The 13,367-nt window shown below is 42.5% G+C and overlaps 2 protein-coding genes across 2 annotated transcripts in view; one reads left to right on the top strand and one right to left on the bottom strand.

Moving 5' to 3' along the window:
- Positions 1-11,854, bottom strand: part of FAM83G (family with sequence similarity 83 member G) — a 60,185-nt gene extending 48,331 nt beyond the window's left edge. Inside the window, exons 1-2 of the mRNA XM_012542660.3 lie at positions 11,368-11,854; positions 10,150-10,948 (exon numbers count right to left, since the gene is read on the bottom strand). Coding sequence (XP_012398114.2) covers positions 10,150-10,662 — 513 coding nt within the window. The 5' untranslated portion in view covers positions 10,663-10,948; positions 11,368-11,854. The remainder of the gene's footprint in view (positions 1-10,149; positions 10,949-11,367) is intronic.
- SLC5A10 (solute carrier family 5 member 10) overlaps positions 1-13,367 on the top strand; it is a 176,224-nt gene that overhangs the window by 119,263 nt on the left and 43,594 nt on the right. The window lies entirely within an intron of this gene.

Below are 13,367 nucleotides of genomic sequence, written 5' to 3'. Positions count from 1 at the left end.
CCCCTCTACAGTTACCTTAATAAGTTGTCATTCAGCCTTTGCCTGAAGACCTCCATTCTTCTTTTGGCTAATGACAATTATTAGACTTCCTGTTTCCCAAGAAAGATTGGTTGTTTAAGTTGATGCCAGAAATCCAGAAATCTGTCTTCTTGATAATGGGTGAAACAGGAAGTCAACTTGTAAATAACTGACTTCAGTGGGATTTCCTATCTGGTCCTCTCTCATCTTTGCCACTGGCCTAACCACACCCCTGAAACCCTTTCATTATCTTAGTAGGAGAGGTACCTCTCAAATTCTATTTAACTGGAGAACCTGCATTCTGAGGGTAACTCTTAAGAGCATGTTTTCTATAATAGAGAAGGGAATTCCATTCTTACATATAGGAAACTAGAAGCTAATGGTGCAGTGGGCAGTGGTTCTCAAACTCTTTTTCTCAGTATTTTTACGGTATTAACAACTATTGAGAATATGTCCAAAGAGTTTTTGTTTATATGGGTTACATAAATAGGAAAAAAAAACTAATTTTGAATTTGTAAACCCTCTGCAAGGATTTCAGATTCCCTCCAGGATTCACTTTGAGAACCACTGGGATAGAGGAATGGTTTTAAAAGCAGAGGCTGTAGGTTCAAATCCCAGCCTTTCTACTTAACTATCTTTGTGACTTGGGCAAAAAAGTTTCTTCATCTATAAAATAAGGGGATTGGACTAGAAAAATTCTAAAGTCTCTTCTAGCTCAAAAAATTTTGACTAATGTCAGAAAAATGGAAAACTAACCTAATTTTACTAAAACTGGTCAGGTAGGAAAGTTTGTATAATGTGATCTGAGGAAGGCTAGTCTGGACTTCTTGTCCCACAAATCTCCTTTCTTTTCTGCTAGATACAGTAACCTGAAATTATTTTAATTTTGAAGGTTTTTTAACCTGGAGAAGAGAAGATTTGGAGGGGCCAGGGGACTTAATAACCACCTTCAAAGAAGGAGCAAATTTATTCTGTATAGAAGTAGGGCCTAAGATTGGGACCAGTATCTGAATTATAAGAAGGAATATTTCATTTCAGTATGAGGAGGAAAATGTTGTAGCAATTTGAGAGCTGCCTCAGAATAGGGTAAGTTGTCTCAAAGGACAGCAAACTCTTCAAAGTTGATTTTTAAAGCACAGACTGAATAAACTACCTGTTAGCATCATCTTAGAAGGGTTCCATATGTATGATGAAAAGATGGACTAATTAGAGCTTCTTAAACTTTTTCTACTTGCAACCCCTTTTCATCCAAAAAAATTTCTACGCAATCCTGGGGATATAGGTATATAAAATATGTATACAAATCAAATATTTACTGATAATAAAGCATAATTTCCAAAGCCCACATTCAGTTAGAAAAGATACCATATGGGATCATAGCCCACAGTTTAAGAAACTTTGAATTAAAAGACCTCTTGTTCATTTGTGTCTGACTCTTTGTGACCCCATAAACCATTACAGGTCAGTACAGTCCAAAGAGTTTTCTTGATAAAGATACTGGAATGTTTTACCATTTCCATCTCCAATAGATTGAAGCAAAGAAATATTAAGTGACTTGCCCATGTTCACACAGCTAGCAAATGTCTTAAGCAGAATTTGAGCTCAAATCTATCTCTATCTACTAAGCCATCTAACAGTCCCCAAATGACCTCTAAGATTCAATAATTCCAAGACTTTGAGTTTTTCAGATTCCTCTTCTCAAAATACGAATCCCCCACCTACCATTTTCAGTCATTATCAAGCAAAAGTTTAAATTAATTTTTAAGATCCTTTTTAATCTGTTCAATTCGGGCAGGGACCATGAAATAGGTAGAAATGTGTAATGTCCAGGCTAGCTTTCTGCAGGACCTCGGGATCAGCCTTGATCTTAGTGTAGGAGGCAGGAGAGACTCCAAGAGGATGGTCAAAGTCCTTCTTAGCCCTTATATACCTTAGTACAATTACATCATTACAGCATACTGAATATGTGTGAATTAGAGAACCATTGCATCACCCTACTAAGTACTAAGTATATATGTGAACTAGAGAACCATTATCTCATCAATTGCACTGAGTTAACACCTTGTTTCAAGTATACTTCTCCAGAATTCCAGCCCTCTACAGAAATGTCACTAATTTATTTAGGAAAGCACAGGCTGATCTTGGGGGGCGTTTCACAATCTACATTTCCTGGTTTTCCAAATTTATATTTATTGAGTGAATCTGGAAAGGAGGCTGGAAATGGAAGAAAGGCTCCAGAGAGAGGTTTGCTTCAAGTATTTCTTATTGGCCTGTACACAACTGATCAGGTCGTCATGCTCTTGAATTGTGTGCCTCTCCTGGCAGCTTCCCCCTTACATGTCCTTACTGGGGTACAGCTTCTCCCCCTCCCCATGCCCATCCCAGCACCTGATCAGGGAGGCTAACATCCTGGTACCAAGGTTGGGTTGACAAGAGTTGATCAAATGAGTGCCATTCTTTTTAATTTTAAGAGCCTTAGAGAGAAAGTAATAGAAAATTAGGGAAAGAGAGCTTTGGAGTCAAGAGGAACTGGGATGATGGGTAAATGCCCTGTGGTCATGGGCAAGTCACTTAAACTTTCAATGTTCCAGGTTACTAGCTAGGATTGGACATCTGCATCTGTAAAGGAATTTCTAAACAGGAAATAGAATTGAATTAGCCCACAGGAAATGCAAGATGCACAAAATTAGAAAGTCTACTCCCAAATTTTGTGTCAGACTATTTGTGTCTGACCTGTGGCAGAGCATTCTGAGCTCATATTGATCTGGTCAGCCACAACTGGACACACTGTAATTTGACTCTAACATAATGATGTTATGTGGCTTCTTTTCAAACGAAGGGCAACAGCCAACCAAACGGGAAGTATTAAGTGACAAAAACCTCAGCATAAGACATACACGTAGACACCCTCAAATACCCTAAAAGTCCTAAGAGCTTTTTTCCCCCCTACAAACAGCTGGCTTACAGACATCTTGCTTTCCCAGTTCCCCAAATGCTCTCTAGGGGGACACCAGGATCAGGGAGCAACTCATTACAAGAATAAAGTCATCAGAATTTTGGCTAGCACAAGTTTTGCTCCAGGTCACAGGTTCAGAGCTGGAGTGATTCTAATTTTACAAATTAGGAAACAGAGGCCATACAGGCAATAAGTGGTAGAAGTGGGACCTGAACCACTTTCTGACTCCAAATCCAGTATTTTTTTCACTGTGCCACAATACAGGGGCCTAGTTCCCTTCCATCTTAAGTAGCAACAGGCTTTCTGGTGAAAACCAATGTTAAAGGAGCAAAGACCTCAACTATTGCTTCAGTTAGGACAAATACCACTAGAACAGGAAGCTCATCTGTTAAGGCCTGCCAATAAAACCCATCTATAATCCCAGATCAATTGTCTTTGATTAGTTGATCTTTGTTGGGAGAGGAAGCCTTATTAAACTAAATTGACTATCCTCAAATGAAAGACTAGTCCTAGGCTTTTGTGGTGGCACATACACACTCACTTTGATTAAGCAATCACACAATGAAAGCCACCATGAGGCTGAGTTCTAAAGCAGGACTAGAGGCTGCTTTGTAAAAGCCTCTGAGGTCATTCTCTTAAAGAGAAGTCAACATTCCTTTCCACAAGATTGGGAAAAGGGAACTAGTTGCCATGGGGTGGAGGAAGGAGAGGTGTGAAGTTTTCAGAGCCAACATTTTGGGCCAGAATGAGGAATCCTTTTGGAAAACTAAGCAAGATAAGAGGAAATGAGCATGTTTCTCTCTGAATTTATGTCTCTGAATCTTTGCTTAATCCCCTCCTTTTTATCTGAAAAACCTTCCTTTTCTTCAAAACTTAGTCTCGCCTTCTTTATCAACCTAGCCTAAAATGATCTCTTCTCTATCTAAATGATCTCTTCCCTATCTAAAGTCACATGGCAATACTGATATACTATAAACAGAACAAGAATCTTAAAGCTCCCATATTTCAACCCTTTCATTTTATACATCAGAAAACAAGCCCTAATGATTCAAACCCAGCTCCTCTGATTCCAAATGATCTCCAACAATTGCATCAGAGTCTGTACCATTCTACTTAGCGTTGTTATCATATATACCCCAATGGCATTTGTTGAGACCTTCTGACATGTGCTGTGTCATTGGGTATCGGTTGGTGGACTGGATGGAGGCTAATACATCTTACAATTTTATAAAATGCTAGACTGAAATAAAAATTTGACTGATGAAAAGGATATTATCAGGGACCTTTCCTCTGAAGGTATCAAATGGAGAAAGATTCTAAAAACCCATATGGATCTTATTTTCTCTGATTTTTTTTTTCTTTACTTCCTGTGAGCTTCCTGAAGGCAGATAGTTGTTTCTTTTGTTACCCTCTGAAGCACTGGGGAAAATGCATGGCATAATAAGAACTCAACAAATAAAAAGGCAATTTTTCTAATAAACATAAATAAATTCCATAAATACAAACAATGTCAAGTGAAACAACGTTACAAGGGCAGTGAGCTACATGGAAACAATATTGAGTGGAGTTGTGTGCTTGGGGAAACAATTACTGTGTTTGATTAAGGGTAGGGGGAGAACCAAACTTTTACTGACTGACATGTTTTAGGCAATAAGCCAAATAACCTTTCACTGTTTCACTTATGACGTATGTCAAAGTATTGTGAAATGGCATTGATTGGAACGATATGATGTTGGGCTGTGCCTGTAGGTGTTGATTGGCTAGTGGGCTAAACTGAGGATAATTCAGCTTACAGGTTTATGATGGAAGAAACTCAGATAATTGGTAGGTGGAATAATAATGAATATTGTCAGGAAACCTTTCTCTGAGCAGGTCACTAGAAACTAGAAATATCTGATCTTGTCCAAATATCCTGTAAGCTCCTAAAGGGCAGAATGTATTGTCCTCTTCATTTTTTTCTCTTTCCCCTTAAGGTAAATCTTTGTTAAATGAGGGAATATATGGCCTGACCTTATTCTCCTGCCTTCAACTCTCTCAGCTGAGTACGCATCTCTTCTGTAGCTGGTCTAGCCATCAGTCCTGTTGCTGAAATTCATTTGCAAAATTCTTACAGCCATGAACCCACATCTACTTGAGGCTCTGAGGAAGCTGGAATTTCTCAGCAAGGCTCTGTTGTTTTCCAACATGAAACAACATGCTACTTAGTATGGGGATGTCACCCCATGCTGCTGGAATTTCCAGCTGCTGTAGGTAAAAATCCAACTGGTTTTTCCCTGATAAATCATGATTTCATAATCACAGGCTCCTAAAGGAAAGGTGGGGCAAGATGGTAGGGAAAGGTGGTGGGAAAATGAGGGGAGATTATGGTAGGAAAAAAAGAGTTAAAATCTAAGACCAAATATCCTAGAAGGAATAGCAGTGGCCCTGTGCCTCCATCCCAACTCCAACCCTGAGCAGACATAAAAATTCAGTCTTCTAAACATTTAAAGTGCCCAAGGCTTCTCTCACTATGGAAAAGTCAAAGACTATTAGAACTAGAAGTTATTTAATAAAGCATCTAATCCAACCTCTTCAATTTCCAGAAGATACTGAAGCTCTGAGAGATAAAGTGATTTGTCCACCGTCACATAGTGAATTTGGGGCAGAGACATGTTTCCTGATCCATGGTCCTCTATTTATTTTTTTTTTTTAATTTAATAGACTTTTATTTACAGGATATATGCATGGGTAACTTTACAGCATTAACAATTGCCAAACCTCTTGTTCCAATTTTTCACCTCTTACCCCCCCACCCCCTCCCCTAGATGGCAGGATGACCAGTAGATGTTAAATATATTAAAATATAAATTAGATACACAATAAGTATACATGCATGGTCCTCTATTTAAAAAAACAAACAAAGAAACAAAAAACAAGATTCATTCTCCTCTGATAGCTACTGGCCCACAATAGTTCCTAGTGGAGTCCACTTTTCCTCCACCTTGTTAGGGTTAGCAACAAGTCTCAGTTATATCACATCCCTATTCATAGAAGGACTAAATGGAGAAGGGAAGAAAAACAGGAACTTAGAAGGGATGGCTTAGCTCTACTACTGATAGGGTGAAGAGGTATCAGGACACACTAGCACTAGTCAGAGGCATGAGTCACCACCCCTCCACTCCCTTGTCCCCCTAAGCAGCAACAGCTCATCTAGACATAGACACTGAGGGAGAGAAGTGAACCACTCACTTGAATTAGCAGGGGTGAGTAAGGTAAAGAGACATCAGAACCCAGAAACACTACTGCACTACTAGCCCTAATGATGTACTAGGATCCAGAACATCCTGAGGGAACCTTCTTAACTCAGATGTACTCAGTATCCTGAGCTCTTCTGCTAATTAAGGGAATACTGGGTGTGGGGAGGAGGGTGAGGCTAAGACCTGATGATTCAGATGATGGAAACCAAACTGAGGAGAAGAGATAAGAACCAAAGAGCATGTCAGGAGGTAGGACGTCAGCTTTAAGGTTCTGGCAAATACCCAGAGCCCTATGGGAATGTACCCTGTCAGCATTCGTCAGCGTCTCTGGACCTTGCAGCACCTTTCCACTGACAATCACCAAACACTGGGACTAGCCCTCATAACTTGGTGGGAAAAGCAATGCACACTTCCACTTATAGATGCTTGGGGAGGGGAGGTAATTGCTAGGAAGGGAGGATAGGGCAACATAGTCCCTAACTATCACACTACTTGCTGATCAGCAGGGTATGCTAATAAATTTTGAACACATCTTTTCTTAGCCATATCACTCAATGATGTACCCTTCTCTTCCCACAAGTTTCATGTTCTCTGCCGACAGACACTTGAATGGCCTATCTGACCTCCCCCTGCCTGTCTGGGGACAATTTCAATCTTTGTTAACCTGTCTTACCCACACAAAGGCTAGATACCAGTCACTTCTCTGGAGCCTGGTATTAATGGCAGCCAGGTTACAACTACTCTGATTACTGGGGTGGAACAGAACTAAGTTGTCACCTGGAAAGTTGCTACCAAAGATAACCTCCCACAGGCCTCAGGCTTCCTCTATCTAGCTCCATCATCCATGTGTCTGTCTGTCTGAGACATACTAGGACTCTGAATTCAATTTCCAAAGCTGAGTTTGCAGCTTGACTTTATAGTCCTGCTTTTTTTTTTGGCCACTGAATCACTAATAGCTGAGAAAAGAGGCCCCTAGTTTCCTAAACTGCCCTTTAAAGGGCAGTTTCCAGGTCAGATCACCCTTTGATTATTAGACTTGGTAGAAAATTAATCCTGGTCATTTTGAATCTGAGTAATACCCTAGCAGGGGTCCTAGAAGGGAGGCAATATAGCTCAGTGAAAGTACTGGATTTGAAGTCAGAGAATTTGAGTTTTGAATTCCAACTCTGCTAACTATCTAGATGTTAGTTCACCTATCTGAATCTCAACTTTCTTATCTATAAAATTGGGGGGAGGGTGGGAGTCAGACTAGATGACTTCTAGGGTCTCTTCCAGTTTCAAAACTGATTCTATAACCATCAAATTGATCACAAACCAGAAGAGGAACTAGCAGTCTCTACTCCAATACCTTCCACTTATCCAGACCAGAGTTTCCTCTAGAGCTGGCTTTCCTATTATAACAATGGAATTAGGATTGGAGGCTATCAGCATAGTCTAAAGGAATTCACAGAAAAATGGAACTGGAAGGTTTCTTAGAGGTCATAATCGGCATGCTCTTTCTCCTCTGCCTAGAGCCTAATACCACAATATTTCCCTTCCCTTCTCTAATTCAGAATTCCAAGTTAAGAGAGATAATTTCTCATTTCTTCCTTATTTTGGGGGGAGGAAAAGAAAGGAGGAAAGGCTTTTAATATTCATAAGGAGAATAGGGCAAAACCAAGCCTTTTTTCTTTCTTTCTTTCTTTTTTTTTTTTTTTTTTTTGATGGAAATCAAACTTCTTTTTTTATGGGGATCCAAGGAGAAGAGGCTGGTGTAAAACATCAAACAGGTCAGTTTTGCTGAGAGAAGCCTTTGGACTTTTAGGCTGCCCTTCAGTGACAAGGGAGATATGAATTCTTCCAGAGTCTATGCTCCAGATTCTCTATTCCTTTCTCCAAAATCAAAACAGAGAGAACTGAAAAGCCTAGGCCACAACAGACACAAACTTGGGGCAGAGAATTCTTTTCTCATCTGCTCCTGCTATTCTTTGCTCTGCCCCTCAGTCACAGGTCTATCCAGGGATTATTCCCAGTCTAATTCTCAGTCAACCAAAAAGGTGTCAACACAACAGAGTTCAGCTTTGCACCACTCTTCCCCCAATTTTTAGACCAAAAACATACCAACTTTCACCCGTGAGTAAAGTCATTAGCCCTTGGCTCAAAAATGGCCTAAGAGGCATCAAAGTTCTATGCTTAGGATGACACCAATCTCTAAGAAGCACCAGGATGTATGTAGATGAGACAGCATTGGATTTAGAAGAAGGAAATCTGGATTTAGAAGAAGAAAAACCCCATTTTGCCACTCTGTACTTGTGTGACCTACTTTGGACCTCAGTTTGCTCATCTGTAAAAATAAAGGGAGTAGACTGAATGATCCTGAAGGGGTCTGGCAGCTCTCATTCTTTTGACTAAGTGTAAATGTGATCAAAATAGCAGCTCATTTACAGCCAGACAAGGCTGAAGCAAGACCTGTTTTAAGTGGACTGCCCTGTTTAATAGCCTAAGGACAATGTTGAGCATTCACACACACACACACACACACACACACACACACACACACACACAAGTGTGAGGCAGGCTCTGGAAACTACTTAATATCTTCTGAGAGCTAAAAATAAAACAAAAACTCAGGGCTCAATTGAAGGAGTTTGTGTTTTGAGCTGAGTAGCATAAGTAAATTGAAGAGAAGCTAAATCTGCCTCATGCTTCATTCCCCTCCTTGCCTGCAGAGGTGGAGCCAAATTATCTTTGTTTCTTTCAACTCTAAGTTTCTACAAAGAGTTAGCCTAACCGTCCTTTGCTAAAATCTGAATCTTCCTACCTAGCAATTCACTACCTTTGTCCAATACTCAATTCAGCAATAAAACATTAGCCTGTTAATGCCAAATCAGCACCAAATAACCTGGATCCAAAAGTAGACTCAGATCTTAAAGTTTACCCAAGGAGAAATGAAGGACCAGCGAAGTCAAGTGACTTCCTCAGATTGCACAGACCGAAAAGACAATGTGTGAACTTGAACCTTAGACCTCCCAATCCCTTAGCCCATAATTTTTTCTAAGATCACAGTATCCTTTATCTTAGACACAAATAGGATGGGTTTGTCTATTTTTTGTTTAAAACTGTCTTCTTGTATCTAAATCACATGCTTAGGGGCATAGTAGGGAAATTTCTGGCCCCTAATCATAATCCAAACCTTCCCATGATCTGAATCATACCCACGCCCACCCTGGTCTCATCAAAGACTCATCTGCGTAGGCAGGATCTTTCTTACTATTCACTATGTCATAGAGAAAAACACACACACACGCTGCCCAAAGGCAAAGTATGTCCAGCTACTGAATTCTTCCCTCGGGAAACCTTTTTGGAAAGGAAAAGAAAGCTGATATGAATTAACAAAAATATTTGAAAAGGCATCCCAGGCATCTTAACGCAAAAGGGGAGTAGGAAACAGTTGAAAGTAGTTAGTTCAAAGATAATTTGATTCTTCATCTTTTTTGTCTGACTACCAAATATTCCCTCAGGCTATAAGATTACTGTGTCTTCCTTTCCTTCAATGTCCTAAAGCTGAAAGGTATGTCCTGCTGTCTTCTGATCTCTATGGGAAACATTTCTCTCACTGACATACAATAAACAAAACAAAACAAAACAAATTAAATAAATAAATCCAAGAGTCCTATCTTTCCTGAAAGGCAGCTAGATGACAAAGTGAAAATTGTCCTAGGACAAGAGTCAGAAAGACAAGTTCAAATTTGACTTCAAGTAGTTCTGTGATCCTGAGCAAGTCACTTTATTGCTGTGTGCCTTAATTTCCTCATCTGTAAAATGAGGCAAAATAGCACCTATCTCCCACAGTTGTAATGATCAAATGAGATATCTGCAAAGCTCTGTAAATTTCAAAGCCTACATATCTGTTAGCTATTATTATCTCTCTCACCCTCAGGATTCCCCATCCCTTTTCACCTTCTGTGCCTGGTTGATCATCTTCCGGACCACCTCCTTGATGTGGGCTTGTCCATCAATGGGAGGTTGCATATACACACTGGCACGGGTCACCCCACGATAGGCAATGGTATCAGGCCAACCAAGGTCCAGCTGTGGGATAGATCGGTCTGATTTTTGTGGCCAGTACTCCAAGGAAGGAACCAGATCAGCATCAGCATCACCACCTCCCTCTCCATCCTCTTCTTTATCAATGGGCCCAGAGCCCTCACTGAGACCTCTTTGTTCCCGGGGATCCTCAGACCCTGGGTCATAGACTTCAATTGTCTCCAGGATTTTCTTGAGCTCCAATTCAGACAAGAAGTCCCGAATATTCTCCTTCTTGAGAACTTCATAGAAGGCATCGGGGCCATCAGCCACCAGGGCTTCCAGGGCCAACCTCTGCCCCTCACTATAGAAGAATTCAGGTTTAGATTCGCTAGAACGCCAATTCACGTGGCTGTCGTCCAAGCACTGCACCTGAGAATACGCCATGGCACAGCCCCTGTGCCCCCTGTGCCCCTGGCACAGCCACTAGTCAAGTGAGGACAGGAGGAAGGGGTGGTTGGTGTTCGAGCAGATTTAAACTAGGGGAAGGAGGGGGAGCTTCAGGCTTCTAGTCTATAGAACTTCCCAGAGGCCAAAGACGCTCTTCTCTCCCCCTCCTTCTTTCTTGCTCCTTGGATCCTGAGCTCAGATGCCTGATTCCCCAGCGATGACCCAGCAGGACAAGTGGTGGTTGGCACACACAGGCTTCACCTGCATTCTGCCCATAGGGAACCTGTGTGGGGAAAGAGGCAGAGAGTATGAATAAGGGCTTGCGGAGAGTGTGAATAAGGGCTTGCGGAGAGTGTGAATAAGGGCTTGAGGAAAGGAGAATCCAGGATAGAAGGGTTAGCTTGGGGATCAAATGACTCAGAAACCTGGGGGGGGGGGGGGGGCGCGGGGGCTTTCAGGCGCCGGTGGCCGGAAGCTAGTCTTCTCCCTTCCTCCGGCCTTCTCTCTCCTCCCTTCCCCCAACATAAATAAAACCCCCAACAATACGCCCAGGAGCCAGCACGGCCTGCGCTTGGATCTCCAAGCACTCCAAAGTGCCGGGAAATCCTTGGAAGAGGTGAGTGGTGAAGTTGGGGGAGAAGGCCGTCTCGGGCGCCTCCGGATGGATAAGCGAATGGGTAGGTGGGGAAGTTTCCTTTTTACCCCAGCTCTCTCCAGCAACCTGGGACCCGGCGGCTGATCGGGCAGGCGGGCGACCGGGAGGCAGAGCGGAGCTGCTCAGGTAAAGCGGCGCGAATGACAAGCGGCCGGGAACGAGTCGGAAGCAGCCGAGAGGGGAGGAGCGGGCGGCGGAGCCGCATGAGTCATAGCCCCGCCTGGCCCCACCTGCGGAGGGGGGTGGGTCACGTGCAACGATGGCCCTGCCCCCTCGGGCTGGCATCCGCGCGCTCAGGTGCGTGTCGATCTGGCTCTGTGCTGGGACGCAGGAAGCTGATTCATCCCCGGTGTCTCCCGCCGTGTCTGAGCTCCCAAGGGATGGGAGGGAAGAGACTGAGCGCCCCCATTCCCGAAACCCACGGGGATAGTTCACCTAACACCTCCCAACTTGCTTCTCAGCTCCTCCACTGTCCCTTCCGGGCACCAATCTTTGACGATCTCTTCCTCCCCGCAACGCCCCTACCTTCGGGGAGGAAATCTGATAGGGCTGCTGGGGATTTAGCAGATCCCACCTCCTCTTAAAAGCCTTTCCAGACCAAGACCAGCCAGCCCACTTCACTTGTTCTCTGCCACGCACAAGCTAGGGCTGGTTTGTAGACCGTACGGTACCTTCTGGAGTATGTTTTATCTTAGACCGAGAGAGCTTACATTAAGGAATCTCTCCGGGCCTCAGTTTCCTCATTTGAAAATTCCAACAATCCTGGAATTTTATAGGTGAAGAGATGGGCTCAGAGAGAGAGGAAGTGACAATAAAAATTATAGTTTGGCAGTAACAAGCAAAACCAAGATTAGACCTCTGATTAGATCTCGAAGTCTCCCTCCAGGACTTTCCACGACTCCACTGATGTTTTGGTTTGTGTTATTGCCACCAGATCATAAATTTCTTAAGGGCTTCCACTCTTGGCATTCCCACAGAACCAAACATAGCACCAGATGCAGAGCCACAAGAAAGATTTACTGTACTGTTTTCATTAATTCCCAAAGATGATCTATGATATGATTTCTCAATGGCAGTTAGAATGGTAAAGTTGAAAGAGCAGTGGTCTTCAAATTGGGAAACCTGGTTCTGAATTTGGTTCCCTGTGGTAGGGAAGACCAGTCACCTTCCTCAGTTTCTTTATCTCTAAAATGGGAGTTGGATTATTGGATTGGATGATACTTAAGAATCCTTCCAGCAACAAAGTTTTATGATTGTATCACCTTAGATGCTGCTACTAGATGCCTAGTTCTTTCAAAGGATCCTTCTATGGTCTCAAAGCTCTTCCCCATCTTGGTTACTCTCTAGCTTATCAATGTACTAGAGTGAGGCACCAAGACTGTCACACTCTGAAATGCTGGAGACTCAGTTTAGTATAGTGGTCTTTTAGGAATGTGCTTGGCCTGCACTAGTCAAAACCCATTTTTCTATTCCAACCTTAGGACCAAGTAAGTTCCTCCCCTTCCCTTGATTGGATCCTGTACTGGGAGTTTCCATGTTTGGGTTTGTTGTTTTTAGGTGGTAAGTGGAAAGAGTGCTGAGCCTGGAATCAGAAAGACCTGAGTTCAAATGTGGCCTCAGATCTTTTAAAGCTGTGTGACCTTAGGATAGTCACTTACCTCTGCTTCAATTTCCTCATCTCTAAAATGAGCTGGAGAAGAAAATTATCTTTGTTTAAAAAAAAGAAAATAAACAAACAACAACAACAACAAAAAAAGAATCAGACATGACTGGAAAAAACTAAAGACTAAGCATTCGGATCAGTTCTCCAATCCTAAGGTGGTCCACATTTGTCTCAGTCTTGCTATCTCAATACATTTACACAAGGGAAGCTAACTCCTTTATGGAGGACTCAGAAGGTCATCACTTTAGGGGGAGCACATTCTTAGGGTGGGTCCCCTAAGGGCAGTCTTTCCTCAGCTTCAGAACAAGCTCAGCTACCTGGACAGAGGACTTGGCGTCTCTGCAGCTTGAGGGCTCTGGGTTATGGGGTGGTGCAGCTGCCACA

Source organism: Sarcophilus harrisii, chromosome 1 (assembly GCF_902635505.1).
Source record: "Sarcophilus harrisii chromosome 1, mSarHar1.11, whole genome shotgun sequence".
Lineage (NCBI taxonomy): Eukaryota > Metazoa > Chordata > Mammalia > Dasyuromorphia > Dasyuridae > Sarcophilus > Sarcophilus harrisii.
Note: the sequence above shows the minus strand (reverse complement) of the source record. Positions and strands in the feature narration are given on the sequence as shown.